The sequence below is a fragment of the Oryzias melastigma genome, linkage group LG3, assembly GCF_002922805.2.
Source record: "Oryzias melastigma strain HK-1 linkage group LG3, ASM292280v2, whole genome shotgun sequence".
Lineage (NCBI taxonomy): Eukaryota > Metazoa > Chordata > Actinopteri > Beloniformes > Adrianichthyidae > Oryzias > Oryzias melastigma.
Genome location: NC_050514.1, coordinates 28,045,703 through 28,064,441, shown reverse-complemented (window position 1 = coordinate 28,064,441; position 18,739 = coordinate 28,045,703). Strand labels below are relative to the sequence as shown.

At 38.7% G+C, this 18,739-nt stretch overlaps 1 protein-coding gene across 2 annotated transcripts in view; it reads right to left on the bottom strand.

Annotated features, from left to right (window-relative positions):
• LOC112160752 (transcription initiation factor TFIID subunit 4) overlaps positions 1–18,739 on the bottom strand; it is a 105,992-nt gene that overhangs the window by 62,439 nt on the left and 24,814 nt on the right. For both annotated transcript variants that reach the window (XM_024295527.2, XM_024295528.2), the window contains 3 exons: positions 13,552–13,627; positions 11,960–12,074; positions 3,662–3,831 (listed from right to left, as the gene is read on the bottom strand). In XM_024295527.2, coding sequence (XP_024151295.1) covers positions 3,662–3,831; positions 11,960–12,074; positions 13,552–13,627 — 361 coding nt within the window. The remainder of the gene's footprint in view (positions 1–3,661; positions 3,832–11,959; positions 12,075–13,551; positions 13,628–18,739) is intronic.

Sequence of the window (18,739 nt, the reverse complement as noted above, 5' to 3'; positions counted from 1 at the left end):
ACGAATTACCTCTTATTGCTCCACCAATAAGAAGTTGCATTGAGAAGGTTGTTTGGAGCAACACAGCAGGCCAAAAGGCCAAAACACATCACAGCTTTTTTTTTGGTAAGAATTCAGAAATTATAAGTAAAAGCAGAAGAATTGCCACAAGAAACATGTTCTCATGAAGACTGGAGTTGGGTATCAGCGTTACAGTTATACTCATCAATTTTCAGATGAATTTTCTTGTCCTTTAAAATGTTGTAGGCTTTGTTAGATTATTACTTACTTAAAAATGACAAAAAGTTTTTTTCTGACTGAGCTGAAGAGAACCAAACCATCCTACTTACACCACATTTGTGATTGGGCAACAATCGCTTACTGAAAGAGATCCCAAAAGGGGCCCTGTTGTAAAAAGGGTCTCTTTAAAATATACATTTTTAACATTTATTTGCTGTTTTTGGTGCCTGATATAAAGGTTAAGGTTATTAACAATCTAAGTACCAGAAAAAGCTTAAAGGTAGATTCATTTCCTTAAAAAATGCCCATAATTTTGGTAAAGAAACTATTGTAGAGTGGGTATTGCCATCAATGTCAGCCCTGGTGATTTGATTGTTCCTTTTGGAAGGTCCAACTGTGTGAGAGGAACAGTGCTATTTAGATCTTCTGATGCCTGGAATCAACTTTCTGGGAGGATAAGGAATATAGATATCAAATATCATTGCAAAAAGATTTGAAAACTAACACACAAGAACCACTTACAATAATTCGATTTGTATAATTTGATGAAATGTATTATTGGTATGATGAATACAAAAATGAATCTGCTTTGACCTTATTTTAACATGTTTTCTTTTAATGTAAATAAGATTACTGGTAATTGACTTGTACATTTTGTGGAATCATAGTGCAGGAAGACATGCCTCCACTTTGTGGAAGCTAATGGGGTTCCAAAAAAAAAAAAAAAACTAAAGTTGCAGCATCTCTGGTCCAAGACACTTCCTAACTTTAAGCCTCTTGAATCAATGAGACAATATCTTTAGCTTAAAGTCTAGATGACATTTTTTGAACCTTTTTCTTCTATGAAACCATCCTGGATCAATAGATATGAAAGATATGAAAGTCTGAGTTTTAAAATTAGTTTCATCCCTTCTCAACTCACTCCCCCTTCAAATGACCCCATGAGTCATAGTCGTGTACTAGTCAATAGTTTAACCCCCCAATCTAACCTTTGATGCTATGTGGCAAAGTATGACCTGACTGTTAAAGTAGACCCGTAACGTACTGGTCTCAGGGCAAATAACCAAATATTAAGTGTGTGGGTTTTATATTAAAGTAAATTCAATCTTCTTTATGAGCTTTCTTTATATGGAAGCATTTGTGACTCATAATTCAAAATAAAAGTCAATTCTAGAGATGTGTTTTTATTTCCACAATGTAACTGCATTACTTGTCTCTTAAATTAAATGAAAAAGCAATTCTCCAAACATCTTTTTCTTTTTCTTCTTCAAAAATAGTAAATTTTGGTACAAATTTACTAAAGAACTTTTAGACAATGAAATGACAAATGCCATTTTCTTTATTATTTTTATTAAGTTACAGAATGAGCGGTGTTGAAGAAGAAAAAAGAAAAAGAAAAAGCCATTTGGAGAATTGAGAGACAAGTAAAGCAGTTACATTGTGAAAATGGAAGCCTTTGCAATATTGACCTTTATTTTGAATTATGAGTTACAAATGCTTCCATACTTTTATAGATTTTGGTTTGTGTTGCTGTTTTTTTAATTAAATAATTTGCTATAATTTAGTATATCGACCTTAAATGTAATGAAAAACAACGTCAAAACCTGAAGTTAAATAACTATTTTTTTAAATATCTACATTTTTTCAGGCGTTTTCTTTTAATTGACAATTGGGAAAACCCAAAAGAGCTCAAAGCTTTATTTTTAATCATCTAAATGCCATTTTGAGACAGAATATTCCAGTCAATGGACACTTAAAACTTTTTTTTTTATTTATCAGTGGTTTCTGTCCAGTGAATGATATATTTATGTCTGTACATGCTAAATAACCTGTTCTTTTTAATGTAACATCAGGACTGTAGCCTGCTGCTGATACTTTTTTTGTTTAACAATACTACAGAATTATGTAACCCATTTTTGAAAATAAATATTAGAATATGTCCCTTTTATTACATTATTGCAGAACTTGGGTGAAACTTTGACAGCGTTTAAGGCGATATATTAAGTGAAGCCAAAAGACTTCACTAACTTTACATGTGCACAAGTATGTGTGTGGGCCTGGAAGGTAAAAAAAAAGAACTATCATTACTTTGAGGTGCCTTTCTAGAGAACTCCAGCTGTGTCTGTGTTCTGGTTCCTGAGATGGGTGGGTGGATTTCTGCTTTGCAACTTTGCAGTTCCCTTCAAGCTCAAGGACAAGCCTGGAGAGTAATGAAGGGAAGGAGAAGGGAGGCTTGGGAGTTAAGCTGGGCACAAGTGTTTGTTTTCAGGGGCTGTTTATGAAAGTGGAGGACAAAGGACGGCCAAAGAAAAAGACACAGCTAACAGCGGCAGAAACGGGTGTTAGAAATTGGGAAAAGATTGGAAATATTGACATCAAAAACGGTAAAAAGTCGTGGCAGCCTTGGTGTTATGGAAACAATGGCAGGTCAAGAAAGGTCAAAGAGAAGTTTTAGTGCTAAACCGGGAACCAGTGTGACGCCTAAATTGGTGTTTCTACATAAGAGAGGAGCAGCCGAGCTTCCCTGATTGAGTGGAGCTGGCAGGCCGGGAGAGCCTCCCTCGGACCGCTGTCAGCTGCGAGTGTGGAAAGGCCAATCACTGACACAACAAAGCTGCACAAATGCCACTTGCCCAGCAGGGGGCACCCTAGCCTCCTGCCCTGCATCAAGCTGTGTGCCCCCTTAAGGAAAGATTTATATTTTTAAACAACCCCCTTACCCCAAGGTGACGGGATAACAACCATGCTAAGAGTCCATGTAACACAACATGACCTGCAGGCCTCCATGCTACACTAAAGATACTTTAATTGAGATGAAACAAGATGGGGGCACTTGGCTCCACGTCTCAGGAAATTACTTTTTTGATGCGATGATGCTGGAAATACGTTTCCACAGTAAACTAGAAACTTTGGAACGTATGAAGTAAAGGCTGGCTGTAGGTTGAAAACAGAAATAACAAAAACACTCCCTCCCTCCCTCCCTCGATTTTGAGGACAAATCTCCACCTGCATCTATGGGAACATGCGACACTGTGTATCAGAGTGTCAAGATCCACTGGGAAGACAAAAGCAAAACTTCACTGCTAACTTACATTCCCTTTAAACTCTGTTCCTTCAGTCCAGAGGACAATCTGACAGCCAGCCTTCAAAAGACAAACCCATTAAGTATTTATGTGTGTGCCTGAGGTCCAGTGAGTTCAGACAGCCACTGAAGAATTTATTAAAGGAGGTGAAGGAATTGTTAAGAGGATCACATTTAAACCAAGGCCAAACAAAAGAAGCTACAGTCTCAGTCGCAGAAACAGACAGAATTGAAGAGGGTTCGCCATGACAGAATAAATGCAGAAAAAACACAGCAACAACAGCTTTGGCTTTGGAGCCTTTAAGACTTGAGAGTTAATAGTTCATGAGTTGCATTCCACAGGGGTAAACCGAGTCTCACCAGTTTCCAGAATCCGCCGGTGCAGCAGGCCCGGATGCAGGAAAGCCTCGTCTTTACAGGAGCGGATCTGAGTTCCCACCAGCTCCGAGTTGGTTGCCAGTATTCGTGCGCTCTCTTCGTTCAGATTTACTCCGGCCATGGATGCCACGTCGTTAATGTCGTCGTCATCTCTGAAATGAGAACGAGGTTTAAAACAAATTGTTAATGCCATATACTTTATAGAACTTTTGTAACATGTTTTAAAATGGAAATCACTTTACAGTCCAATTCACACACTGATGGCGGGTCCGCTGCCAAACACTACCACCTATAACCACCAGGGGCATGTGGGGTTCTGTGTCTTCCCCAGCAACAATCAAGAAAATCATGAACCATCAATCAACTAAATCTGGTAAGTTAATGCTGTTGTATACTCCTTCCTGGTATCACAACTTGAAATAAAGGAACGGGAGGCCAAGTTAAGCTGCATACAAGTGTTTTAATTCGCCATCTTCAACATGCACTCTTACATGTGACTTTGCTTCTTTTCTTTCCAGCTAAAACTTTCTACGGCAACACATTAGGGACAAAAGACACACAATCAATATATAACAACTGCCAAAAAAATAACTTCTATAAACTGCTTTTCATGATTCTTGACATCAAAGATAAAGAAAGGAACACACAAAGCAGGAAAATATTTACTGTATTTATACTCTCACATTCCAGAGTCATGATTTTGTAAAAGGTGTCTCATCCATCCATCTACTAATCCCACAGTATTCCCATTCTGGGTCACAGGGATGCTGGAGCCCACCCAGCTGCTGAAGGGCAAAAGAGGGTCCTTTCCTTCATCATAGGGCAACACAAAGACAAACAACACTTTCACATTCACACCAAAGGGTCACCAGTTAACCTATTAACTATGTTTGGACCATGGAAGAAGCCGTAGTGCCCAGAGAAAACCCACGCATGTTTTTTTGTTATCAGTCTACACCCCGCATGCGCCTTGATGGTCCAACACAATGGAATTGAGACTTGAATTGACCATTCTAAACCAGCCAGGAGAGGACCAGTCTGATCCTCGTGGAAACGAAGTAATAGTTATCAGTTCAGACTCTATGCACAGATTAGTACAGAATGGATATATTAAACACAACAGGAATGGATGGAAGCAGATGTGTCACAAGCAATTGACACAAGACAAACGGTTCTAGAAAAAACATTAGAAAATTCTCATGATACATCAGATGGCTCTGTATTATCTGAGGAAGCGGGATCATCTCTTTCTGTGAAACCTGCTCTCTGCTTCCGTTTGGAACCTTTCTGCTTTTAACTTAGCTTAAACTTTTGATAAAACATTTTCTAAGTGAGGTGACTCAGATTTTAGTTCATTTTAATGTCCCAACAGTATCGACATATAGATCACATTTTTCTTTTGGATGTGTCTTTGTCCTCGTGTTGGTTTGTTTTTTTCTGGATGACGATATGCATTATATTATAAGAGGTAACAGCTTTTTATAATTGTAAGAAAAAAAATCCAATTTCCTAAGGGCTGTAAGCTAGCTGAAGAGAGCATAAACAAAGGGATGATGGGAAATGAGGGAAGGCTTACTCTGCACTCATGGTATCACCCACATCTTAGAGGTGAATTTCTAATAAACTACTAAAGTTATCTATGTTCCTAAAACTGCTGTAGGAAGGAAGCGATGTGTCTTTGTTGTTATGTTGTGTATACATGTGTGCAGTGAGGCCGTGACTTTAATTCAGGCTTCTTGGAGCCACACACAGTCAGCCAGATCCACCCCGTCGAGGCCCTACTGCTCCTTGGAGCGGCCACAGAGAGCTGATATGAAACTTGACACCACAGCAGGAGGTTGACAAAGACAATTAGAGAAGCTGCCTGAACCTTGCATCCCTCTATATTCTCTTTTCTCTGTTTCTTTCCACCAGAACTCTAATTAAACCTTCATATGTATAAAGTGTCCAGGTAAAGGAAACAATGATATATCTCTAGGGCTCAGGCTCTCATCGCGTCCACAAAGACAACTTGACCTCCCTAAAAGAACATATCTGTTTTTCAAAGTCCTGTGTATGAATTTTGATTTTGTAAAAATGTTTTTGAACAGTAAATTTAGGTGAGAATATTTTCAAAATAAAGCAAAATTGCATTAAGAAAGAACATATTTTATAAGCTCGTCTATTTCTTATTTATTTTATAGGTGAAATTGTTCAAAACTGATTTTTTTGTTAGAATCCTTCATTCATTTCTACCTTCTGGGTTTTCTTAGCTTTCAACTTTTAATTATCATCAAGTCCCTGGTTTAAAACCCTTCTTTTTTCCCCACAATAATTCTGCTTCAGATTTTAAACTTGGCTATAATTAAGAGTTTAAGCTCATTTTGTCTTAGTAAGCATAAATATTTTGGTACTTTTGAAGTAAATTCTGTGACCAAATCCATCCAGAAAAATGGTTTTGCAAATGTGCATTGACTGAATATTTTTGACAAATTAAACACTATACTATGTATTTGACAAAGTTAAGTAAGAAAGGGTCACCTGCTAGCTTTTAGCAAAAACAGATTAAAAAAAAGTAAAAATATAAAAAATATTTTCAGAAATGTCCTCTAGATTACTATCAAAATGTTTATTTAAATACACAAATAGAAAATAAATACATTAATATATACTTTTTATATATTTGTTTTTAATTTTTGATTTATTTTACTTTGTTTTTATCTATATTCTTTCAATTTACTGTTAGTAGATAAAAACTGCTGTGAAAAATCCCTGTCTGGGACCCAAGAACGCTGTTGTTCTCTTTGTCTTCCACGTTCAGGTTCCAGGGTTCTCTGGCATCTCCGCGACTCAAATCAAATGAGAGCGCCATCGACAGGTCTGACATTAAAAGGAGGGAATGAAATATGAAATGCAAAACATTCCTGGCTGTGCCTGCGCACTAATAAAGCACAAATGTAATTAGCTTGCACAGGAGCTAAAGAGCGGCCTCTCAGTTATTGGTTTGGGCTGCCTGGGGGACACGGAGCCGGGGGCCACATGAATACATATGCATGTCGTTTCCATATCAAGCCCCGCTTCAGCGAGGGCATGCCATGGGTGCTTTGAGGGCTGCACCTGCCCTTTAGATGGTTTGTGTGTTGGAAGAAAAATAAATGTATGGTGCTACATTCTACATCCCCCCAACTACCAACACCCCCGTCCACAGCCCTGTGGGTACAGGTCTCGGTGTCCTGGCGGGGGGCCCTGATTGATTCCTGTGACTAACACCCGGGCCTTGGATGTTGCCGCTCCTGTGATGAGAGACACGCACAACTGGAAACATATTCTCCTCAAAGCAGCCGGAGGTCCAGCAGCACGCTGGATGTTCGGGTTGTGCGGGGGATCCAACTGGTGGCAGGAGTGGCAGAAGAGAAGCCCCGACTCGTTTGAAGGGTGACTGCAAATAACTCACTCTGTTGAGGGTAAACTTCACTAATTAAACGAGTTAGAGGCACTGAGAGAAGTTTGCAGAAATATGCAGTTCTGGGAGGCAACAGTTTATTTTTATTTAACCATTATTTAACCAGGAAAAAATCCCAGTTGAGATCCACTGAGTTCTTTTTCAGTCCTGGTCAAGAGGCAAAAGTAAAATATGCTAAAAAAAAAAAAAGAAAAAAAAGATTAAATAAAACAGAATAAAACAAATGAATTTTATAAAAACAGCTATAATCTAATCTTAACGGGTTTCTAAACCGCTGTTTTAACTTTTTTTGAGCAACTTTAAAATCGCACTCCAATGAAAATTGTGTTTTTGGTGTTTATAACATGTTTTTATGACATTTTTCTGAGGGTGGAAGACATATATAAAGAAAATTGAGATTCAAATTGCAATTATTAATATTTTTTTCTTCAATAGTTGTGATGCAGTAGAAGACAAAAAATTCTGTTGGAAAAAAATGCTTTTTTGTAACAAAGAAAAATCTCTCTCTGCTCTGTAACGGGGAGGGGAAGTGGGGGTGGAGCTGCCAACAGTCCCACCCACAAGGAACTGGTTGCCGCTCTGCAGAAGCTATGTCCTACAAAAAAAATGCAAGTTTTTCTGAAATTGGCTAAAAATTGCATAACTATAATTAAAAGACCACTGGGAATGCTTAAAATAGCTCAAAAGAAGATTGGAGTAGGAGTTTAAAGGACAACCAAACCCCAAATCAACTTTTTTGTCTGTTTTAAAAGTACTGTCAGTTGGTCATTGCAAATGTTTTTACAAATTAAAAGAACCCTATTACATTTTTAAAAATATAGTCAAAAACTGTCTGTGTGCTGCCCCCTACAAGTATTACAGTTGAAATCCATTTAAGTCCCAAGTCATGATCTACAGCTCCAGAAATGATAACAGTCCTGTTCCCCACCCCTCTGACTGGATTTCCAAATTTCAGCTGTGGGTGGAGTGAGCCTCCAACTTCCCTGTTTGGTCACCCTTGAAAGCAAAACATGAGTCCCATTTTACTCGCCAGGACTTTGTTAGCAAAAATTGCACATGACATAGCAATTTTCAGAGCAACAAAGGATGTAACCACAGATGCAAGATGAAAAGAAAAATTCCAACTGGCTGAATCGATTGTTAACCCAAACCCCTTTTTTGCTCTTTATTTTCCACATGTGTCTGTGTGAACTCTCCTTTGCCGCGATGCCAGTGTTTGTTTGTTGGTGTGTGTCCACCATGTAGCGCGGGGTTGGATTAACAGGACTGAGGCTGAGCTCAGCGGTTGGCAGAGGGCTGAGGGCCTTGGTTGGTTTGCCAGTGATTACAGCGGATGTTGAGTGTTTACAGAGAGATCGGGGAGAGGGGAGGAGGAGGGCACGGAGACAGCTGCTTTCACTCTGTACAGTAAACCACACGCAAACACCAACACGAGCACTTACACAGAAGGCTGCCGCTGCATTGGAAACCCCACAAGCCCTGCAGTGAGAATGTGTGTGTGTTTGTGCTACAGCTGGCCCGCTGGGACCAGTGGTTCAGAGTGACAGACACACACACACATTAGTCCCAGACTGCAGCTGAACACAGCCGGCTGGATGACTGACTGAGCAATGACCAGATGATGACTTGTTGCATACGAGTTGCTTCATCCACAAGTATTACTAGTAAAATCAAACTTTTTTTACATTTTGCTAAATAAACCCATATTGACATAAAAGTTATCAGAATCAAAAACACTTATTTTATCTCTTCTATTCAATTTTATGATGTCTAGTCATTTTCTTCGCCTCATCAGGGATCGGGTCGTGGGGGCAGCAAAAGTTCCCCAGACTTCCTTGTCCCCGGCCACTTTCTCCACCCCCAAGACGTTTCCAGATATAGTCTCTCCAACGTCTCTTGGGTCTTCCCTGGGGCCTCCACACAGTGGTACATGACAGGAGCACCACCCCAGTGAGGCATCCAGGAGGCAAGCTTCCTTTCTCTGGTCAAGAACCACGGCCTCAGACTTGGTGGGGTGCCTCACACTCTCCTGCAAACCTCTCCATTGCCTGCTGGAGGTCCTAGATTAATGAATCCAACAGGACAACATCGTCTGCATATAGCAGAGAGGAAATCCTATGGACACAAACTAGACCCACACCGGTTCATTTTAAATTTGACAGTTAATGGACATCTATCCCAAAAAAACTTCCTTCCAAAGGATTAGTGAAACTACATCTGAATAAAAACGTATTTTTCACTGCAAAAACACAAAATACCATCAAGTATTTTTGTCTCGTTTCTAGTTAAAACCTCTCTTTACAATTGATATTAGAAAAAACTAACTTACCAGAAGCTTTCTAGTAAAATGTACCAACTTGTTTTAAGACAATAAAACTTGAATCGGGAGGTGTTCCGGGCATGTTCACTGGGCAGAGGCCCGAGGGAAGATCCAGGACACGCTAGAGAAACTATGTCTCCTGACTGGGCTGGAATGCCTCTTGATCTCCCAGAAGAGCTGGAGGAAGTGGGCGGGTATGGGGAAGTCTGGACATCTTTGCTTAGATTGTCCTCATAACCCGGTCCCGGATGAGCGGAACACGATAGATGGATGGATGTAAAACCTGAACACCTTGTAGACTCATTTGATCTTCAAAACATCTTATTTTAAGTAACATCTAAATGAAACTAGCTCTTTTTTAAAATCATAATTAACATAAAATGTTGATTGCTCTTGAAATAAGGATAGTTGGACTGGTGTAACCTTTAAAATAAGATATGTAGGACATGTATCCACTTTAAAGCTATAAAACATTTTTTTGAATTCATGTTTATTTTAAGATATTTTCAATTACCAGAGCAATCAACCTAAATATGAATCTTTACAGCTAGATTTTAAGATTACATTTTGCATTAAAATAGCAGGACATCAAAATTTATTTTAAGAAATATAAAAAATTAAGCTTGTTCCAGATGTTTTTCAATTATTGAAAATTTTTTGAGTTGTTTTAAGAAGCATGAAAATCTAAATTTAAGGGCAAAATTAACAACTTTCAAAATTAATATATTGTAAGACTTTAAAACTGAAAATTCACTGCAAAATAAAATAATATTTGGCTTTGATTTTTTTTAAAAAGTCACTTTTTTTACTTTTTATGTTTTCAAAAAGTTTAACTTAAGTTTAATATTGTAGGAACTGACACTTTGATCTTTTTGTGGAAAAAAAATCATCTTGTTTCTCGCTTTACATGAATAAAACCAACTTTTCAAATGTGTTTTATTAAAAAATTTCAGCTGCTTTGTTTCCTCCAGTTAGACAGTATTTTCATCACTGTCAATTTAGTTTTGTTTTTTAATACAAAATTGTATTTGATGTGTGTGTGCACTTCTGGATTTATTCTTTCAAAGGGTCATTTTGAAGATTTGTACTCCCGATGATCTAAAATGTTGTCCCAAAAATAAGTTTGACTGAATTCTACTTCTTGGGATGAATGATGTGGAGCAGTAATCCATTCCTGTGACAAGGTGTCTGTCATACGACAGACACTACCGCTTGTTCTTTAAGATATACCGCACATCACCTTCCTCCTCTAAAATGAAACGAAGAGGAGAAATGAGGGATTATATAACTTCTGTTGTAAATGTATCTAAAGCAGGCATGTAGTTGATTGTTCTAAAACCATAATGCAAAGTTCAATGTGTCACAGCAGCAACAACAGCAAAAAATTCAATATTTACCCTTTATTATTTTCATTGCAGTTCTATAATTGTTTTACCTTTATCTCAATTATGGTGTTTCTATTCTAGTTGGAAAACAAAATCGTGGTTGAAAAGTTATTAGAGTAATAACTAGTAATCATCATTTCATCAACAATAATTAGTGTTTTTAGGGTCCAAACTCAGAGGTTGGAATGACAATCAACAAGCTGAAAGGTTTCTTTTGGGACAGTAGTGCAACACGCCGTCCGGCTTATGTTAAATCCAGTTTGTTGGTTTGTGGCGGGTCGCTGTGATCACTGCAGGGGGGAAAAGGTCGTCAGTAACAAGCGAGTCTGACAGCTTAATTACCAACGCTGCTAAAGATTTATTGGTTTATCAATCAGAGCCCCGGGTCCTGCCTTTCCCCTCAGGAGACAGGGGCCATTACAATGAACCCACTGGCCCATGTGACCCAGGCTGATAGTGCCGAAGCCCAGTCACACCAAGGCCATCATAAACCTCCCATATATGTCAATATTTACATACGTGAACACCACTGGAGTATTAAACACACTCAAGCAGGGGCTGAGAAGCACACAAACACACTAGAATGTAAATAGTGCTCAAACGCAGAGTAACAAGACCAAAAACATAGACCGCAAAGGCCAGCATGTGGGCGATGAACCTTTTATGTTGTGAGACAAAGGCCCCGCTGAAGCAGAGAGGAGACCAGAGAGAGCGCGAGCGCAGCTGCAGGCGAAATCCTGCATGTTTGACTCCACCAAAAGGTATTTTCAGAATCGCATCCAGAAATTCCAACCATCTGGACACAATTATCATTTTTCTAAATTAAGATTTCGCTCATTTGCAATCCTGCCAGCGAGTTGTGACACTGACACACAAGGAGGGTGAGAGTGGGGGGGTGATGTATTGGCTGGCGGAGAGGTGGGCGCACAGAGAGAAGGGCCACAGATCAACCAGACGGGCAGGAAGGCAGGCAGCCAGGTGGCCAGCCGGGCAACTGTATAAAACACTCATAGGTTTAGCTGAGAGTGTAGCCTGTAGTCACGAGTGGACTTCTTGGTAAAATGCTGCCCCCAAGTGGTGGCAGCTTGGAAGTGCATGCGTTTTACAGCCAATCTTGAGGAGAGGAGTTGTACCTGAAGGAGCCTCCCCCGGGGTCGTTGAGCTTGTTTTTCTGATTCCCGCAGATCTGAGCAGGCAGGCCCATGGGACTCCTGCCTGTTTGGATGATGGCTCCTTTTCCCATTGCGCCTGTTGAGGAGAAGGCATATAAAATAAGGGGGAAAGCGCTCAAGAATTAAAGAAAGAAGTAATGCTATCATTGAAACGTCCCCTCCCATCTGCATCAAAGGCCTAACTACTACCTTCAGCTGTCTCTATTATCCTCGCGGGGATGGATGGGCGTGGGGGGGGGGCAGTGTCGCTCTCCCCAGGTTGGTTGCAGAGCGTTGCTCTGTCAATATCACTGCGCTTCACCGGTTCTCCTTACACTCCTAAAACCGCATCCCGCTCCGAGACACGTTTTCCAGAGAGGCACAAGGACTGCCAGAGTGAATTTAAACTTGATTTTAACAGGCATGTTCCTCGCCAGGAGGCACAGAAAAGTATTTTTAGAACTATCCCCGCATTCCAATTTATGGGCATAAAACAACCTACAGATCTTTTACCGCAGGCGATCTTCGGGAAGGGGGCAGATCAAATTTGTATGCACCTCCGATCACACACACACAGCACTGGAGAGAACACAGCTCTCTGAGGGGAGCGTTCCACCCGGCTGGTGTTGGGGCGATGTTTGTGGGCTTCTGTGGGAAGCGTGGTTGTGAATCAGTGTGAGTAAGCAGCAGTGCAAATGTTTGGGAAGACTAAATAACCAAACAGGAGAAAACACCTGTTCTCTCTAAGGCTCCTGTCTGTTGATGCATCTTCCAGACCGCTGAGGGAACAGTCACAGTTTGACTGATAGCAATCTAACGTTTAGCCCGTTTCAATGCTTCTTCTGCACGCGGGGATCCAGCGAGGATTTGGTGTATTTGCTCAACCATATTCAAACCTTTCATCTTATGTAGATTAGAGCTCCCACAAATTATTATTTTAATAGTCGACTAATCACCGATTATTTTTTCTGATTAGTCGACTAATCTGGTCATGCACAAACTAAAAATTAGATATATAACATTACTTGTGATAATGCTGTAAGCTAAAACTTGGCCGCTGAAGATGCTACTGCTAATACCTGAAGATGGCGAAATTGTTAGATGAAACTAAATAGCTGAAAACGCTGACAGCCAGCTATAATATTGGTTAGCCTATAAAACAAAAAAGCCTAAGTTATCCAAAATAGCTAGGATGTAGCGGAAAGATTAGGTAGACTCCAAAGCCTTAAAAACAGAAAAAATCCTAAATTAGCCAAAATAGCTAGCACGCAGCTGAAATATTAACCAAACTCGAAATTAGCCAAAAAAAACTTTAATAAATGCCAAAATAATCAAAAAAGCTAGCAGAATGCCATTATAACTTTTAACTTTACAACACTCTGACTCATTATAATATAAAGTAACGACTAATCGACTATTAAATTAGTCGTCGACCATTTTGATAGTCGATTAGTCGTGGATCAGTCAACTAATCCTGGCAGCCCTAATGTAGATGTTTATTTATTTTTTATTTTTTTTGTTGAATGCACATCAGCTTGGATTATGAGGAGTGAGAAGCCCTGCAGATGTCTCACCTTGTGGTCTGATGGACTGTGTGAGCACCACGGGCATGCGGACCTGGCCACTGACAGCACCTCCAGTTTTCACGCCCTGAGGAGCAAAAACAAAAAAAAAAAATTAAAAGTATAAAATTGCACCCTTGACCAAACCAGATTTTCTTAGAAAAAATAAAACAAAAATAATTGTTAGACGCCAGAAAATCTTCTACAGATAACCTCTCTAAGAACCACTTTAGCGTGGTACTTTAGCATAATTGCTTCTTTTGTAAAGTGCGAGCAATTGCATAATAATCTGCAGTCGAGGAAGCAGAATATTTGTAGGAGTGATGAACTCTTGGTGCACAGTTCGGAGAAAGTGGAGGTCAAGGTGGATCTTGAAGCTACAGTGAATGACCTATATTTGCTTCCATTTGCAGATTGGAGAGCAGCAGTAAAAAGTCAAGACCTCTGTGAAATTGTAGTTTAGAGGGAACAGTAGTGGGAGGAAAAAGAAAAGAAAGGTGGGGGCACTATTCTGGGCTATTAGAGTCACTTCCTTCCTTGCTAACAGCTACGGGCCGAGCCTTAGGCTCAGCCATCCATTCTAACCAGTTTGCTTCTTGCTGCATATTTTTTAGCCTTGTTTTCCATTTCCTGACACATGCTATATTACTGTTCAAGCTTCTGAAAAACGACGGAGGCCATTTCTTCCCAGAAATCCACTGCAGGGGCCTGAATGAGTGGGAGGGAAGGGGAGGAAAAAATACATTCATAACAGGCGGAGATAGCTAGCACCTCTGGCCAGACGATGACACAGTTAACAATTTCAAAAAAAAAAAAAAATCTTCAGGTATCTCAGGTAGGAAACAAGGAATCACAGGCTGAGGAGAGACAAGAAGATCTCAACTTCATATTGAAATCAAAGTTTACACTGAATCAAATATATTATGAGAAAAAGGCCAAAATGATGGAGAAAACTGTCTCAGTTCTCCTATTTTCTTTAAATGTTGCTATTTATATTTAAAAATGTTTTCAGGGTTGACTGATATAGTCCTCAATCAATTTATTCCACAAGTCAATTTAAACAATAATTGGCTTACTCAATTTAAACATTTTAAACTTTCCTTTAACAATTAATTCGACTGATTAGGATTTTTTTTTTTTTACCAAATTCCTTATTTAATTTTAGGCCTTAAAACCACGGGTCAAGTAGATGGATCGACATGATGGAGCATAGATTGTGGGCAATAAATGTCCAAAGGTTGATAGTTATTATATTGTCCTTTATAACAAATCCAATGTCAAATCGTTCCAAAAGCAGTGGGTAAACCTGTCAATACCGATTTGTGTTTAGAGTCATTGAGCAGTGTAAAAACTGCTTATAAATCCAAAAAAAACAACTGTAAGAGAGCTAAAAATGACCCACAATGCATTTTAGTAACATACATCTAATCAAGATGGAAGATGAATAACCTAAACTGTTAATATTTTAATTAAAAACTAATTTAAAAGGAAGTTTTTGCAACAGAAAAAACAAAAAAAATGCCATAAAAGTGAAATCAATTAATTAATATGAATCAAATCATCTTTTAGTTAAGTAAATGAGCCTGATTTTAAGTTTAATATATTATAAATTAGATGAAAGAATAACACCTTTGTCTTAATTCATTTAAAATATCTAATTCTGTGTTTAAATAATCACTCAGATAGTGGCAGTGTTGTAAAAAGTTTCTACAGGTTGTAAGGATGGCTTTCTTCAATCACTTCATGAACGTTTGACCCCTTTATGCACCAAATGTATTTTTACAGAGGAAGTTTAACAGTTTGTGGTGCCTGCATCTAACAAGTAAAAAATCACTCAAACTGAAAGCTGTGGAAGACTATTTTAGCAAAGCGGTATGTTTGTAACAACTGAGTGTGTGTGTGGACAGGCCCCGCCCATTTTAGATTACTATTTACACCTGATTGTTTTTTGATTTTCCCTCCTCTTTTATCTGTCTTTTGTGCCCAACTTCCATCTCCTTCCATCTTCTTTTTTTCCCGTTCTGGTCCAAGAAAAAAAAAAAAAAAAAGATACAAACATAATCAACATTAATAAAGCAAAAACCCTTAAAAACCCATTTTGATTCACTTCTGATCAGAAAGTACTCCTAGTGGACTTTTAATTATGATTTTACCATTTTTAGCCAAAATAAACCTTTGTTGCTGAGACTCTCTGTTTATGTGGAGCTTGTGGTCTGTCCAATATGGTTTACATCGCAAATGTGCTCCTTTTCAAACTGATTTTTTTTTCGTTTGCTCCTTATGTCCTCCGTCATGAGAAAAATTCAACAAGAACATGTTAAAAACACCAAAAACTGGTTTAAGATTCTACAGTACAAAGGTCTGTTTTTTGCCTAGTTTATTTGCCACTGGGCGTCATTTCATAAAATTCTAAATGATTGTTTGTTTATGTTAGTTTTGTTCCTGAAAGAGAGGTTGAGTGAAAGGGACTAGAGGGCTCTCTAGGATGTAATGGCGGCCACATTTGTAATTGACCCGGGGCTGACCTAGTTACCTTGCTTCACCCTTCAACGGTTAACATGTAGAGGGAGGGAGATGAAGAGACGAAAGGGTGTAAAAAAATGGGAGGAGAATGGAAAAAAAGGAGACAATGTAAAGTCTTTCCATTTGTTCCGGGATGTGATGAGGAGAAGAAGACATGGTCATCCTCCCTCTTTAATGTAGCACAGATGTAAGATGAGGTCGAGCAGCAGTGGACCCTGCAGCTCACCTGCCCTTGTCCCCGCACTATCATTGCAAAAGCTTCTCTCAACCCCCCCAAGGCACTGTGAAAGCAGCCATCACAGAAACATGCCATTACATCACTACAGTGCTGACCACAGGGCTCACCGGGTACTCAAAACTGAGAGAGGCATCCAAACCAACAGATAAATGTGCTTTCAAACGCTCACAGAACCCAGCAACATCACAAATGCACTAAAAACGATGGTTTGGACACAGATTTTCTTTAAATTATCATTGCAGAACACTGAAAGAAAGGAAAAACCTCCATCACTGTTAGAAATGGCTAAAATTATGTTTTTTTTCCTTCCTCAAAAGCATTTAAAGAGCACCTTAATTCCTCTTATGAACTTGGCGGAGAAACCCAAATCATACCTGACTCCACTTCTCAAAGTGGAGAGACCTAAGTGTAGCTGAAGCTCTCAGTGCATGACAAATGACTTCACTAATGATAAAGCACAACTCTGGAAGTTAAAGTTACTCGGTGCTGCTTCAGGATACTTCAAACCAGAAAAAAACAGGCTGCAGTGAAACTTTCTTTCACTTAAAACCATTGATTTAAACCAAAGATCTGAAACTAATGCCTTAGTCACAACTGTGGGTGAAAAATGGACGTCAAATTTTAAGATTGCAGACCACTCCGTGACCCTGTAGAGTGAAAATGTTGATCTTACAGGCATGCTGGAGACAATAGGTCTAAGTGAACACTTTTCAACCCCCCCTAAACTCTGCGTGCTGCGCAAGGAGCCCGTTAGTGCTAAAGCAATAACATACAAAACACTTTGAGTCTGACTGTTAGAAATGAGGAAAGTAGACAATTAAAGTGTAGTTTTGGGGTGTCCTACAGGCACTTATTTATTTGGACGCAGTCAATTACTACTGACTAGAACAAGGGTCTGCGACCTTCAACATTTAAACAGCCGTTCGGGTCAATTTGTTACTGACCACAACCCAGTAGGAGCCACAACATCTTACTTGTAGAAAATAGGAGACAGATTTGTATTTATTGTCACTAAACTGAAGTAACAATAAGTACTTCATCAGTATAGTAACTAAAGTACTTATCGTTACTTCAGTTACAAATGTTCTGCTTCTGCTGTTGTCTGATTTCTGTTGTCCTTTCTGTATTAATTTAACTTATCTTTTTACTTAGAGACCATCAACCTTTTCTATAGGGACTAAATATGGAAATTATCCTAAATTTCCCTCTTAATTGTTTGCATTTTTAAATGATTTATTAATATATGCTGTCACTGTCTTAAATGAACAATCAATCAAATATAAATGAACAATTGTGTTTTTTTACATGAATATAACATGTTCATAAAGAGATTTTTTTGTTATAGAAAAAAGTTTGTAACTTTTGACAAAAGTTCACATTAATTAATTTCAAAATAAAAGACACCCTTTAGGATATGATTATGTCAAAGAAGCAAATTTAGTAACAGAAGGTGTGATGGCTTGACTGATTAAATAAAAAAACTATATTAATTTATCGTTATTGGTGGATCTCACCTAATAATCTGTAAATCTAACCTAAAATTAAATCAGAGCTAATTAAGTAGACTGCACGGCACATTTAAAATCCTTGAATTTTGTTCAATAATAGACAGTCCACCTTAAATTCCAGTGTGCCATAAGTATGAATTCTGGTTGTGCTTTCTGTGGTCCACAAAAATCTGACAAAATTTTCAACTTTGGTAAACTCCGAATCAAAATCGTTTGATGGACTGTTGGAGCATTATGGGTATTGTAGTCAGGAGCCTAAACTTTTTGTAAATAAGTTGAATAAAGTTAGATTTATCTGACTGTTTTGTTTAGCTAAATGCGGTATATAGTCTGAAAAATACTTATATATATATATATATATATATAAAAGCATGTTCTGATTCTTCAATCAAAAAGGTTGCAGAGCCCTGGAATAGAGTGTGGTGTACGGGCATTGTACGACACCATTACACTATCAACGTAAATGTAATATGATGCCACTTACCACGCATACAACAAGGGTACATTTTATTTCCATGACGGAAAGAAACTCAAAAACCTGCAGCAGTCTTATGGGTCAACCCCCGTAGAGGGCATGTGACGCATCTCATCCAATCCAGCGCTCATTTATGGTTAGTCTGATTCCAGTTTACTCTAGCAGTAAAATAACCTTTTAATTCTACGCAGAATGCAACCTGACCTTTCTGATACCGTTGAATCACTTTCTGGCTTTAAAAACAAGAACCATTAAGACATTTAAGTGCAAACAATTAAGGTAGATGTTTTGGGAAGTATTACCAGATCACCCGAGGAGGTCATCTGCTGTAAGAGCTTGTTTCTCAACGACTGTGCTTAAATTTGTAGGTTTTCATTATGTGTGCCGCTCCCATTAAAGATACAATAAAGAGTGCTCAGGGAGTCCATCCTACACTCAGCTTAATGTTGCATTTCA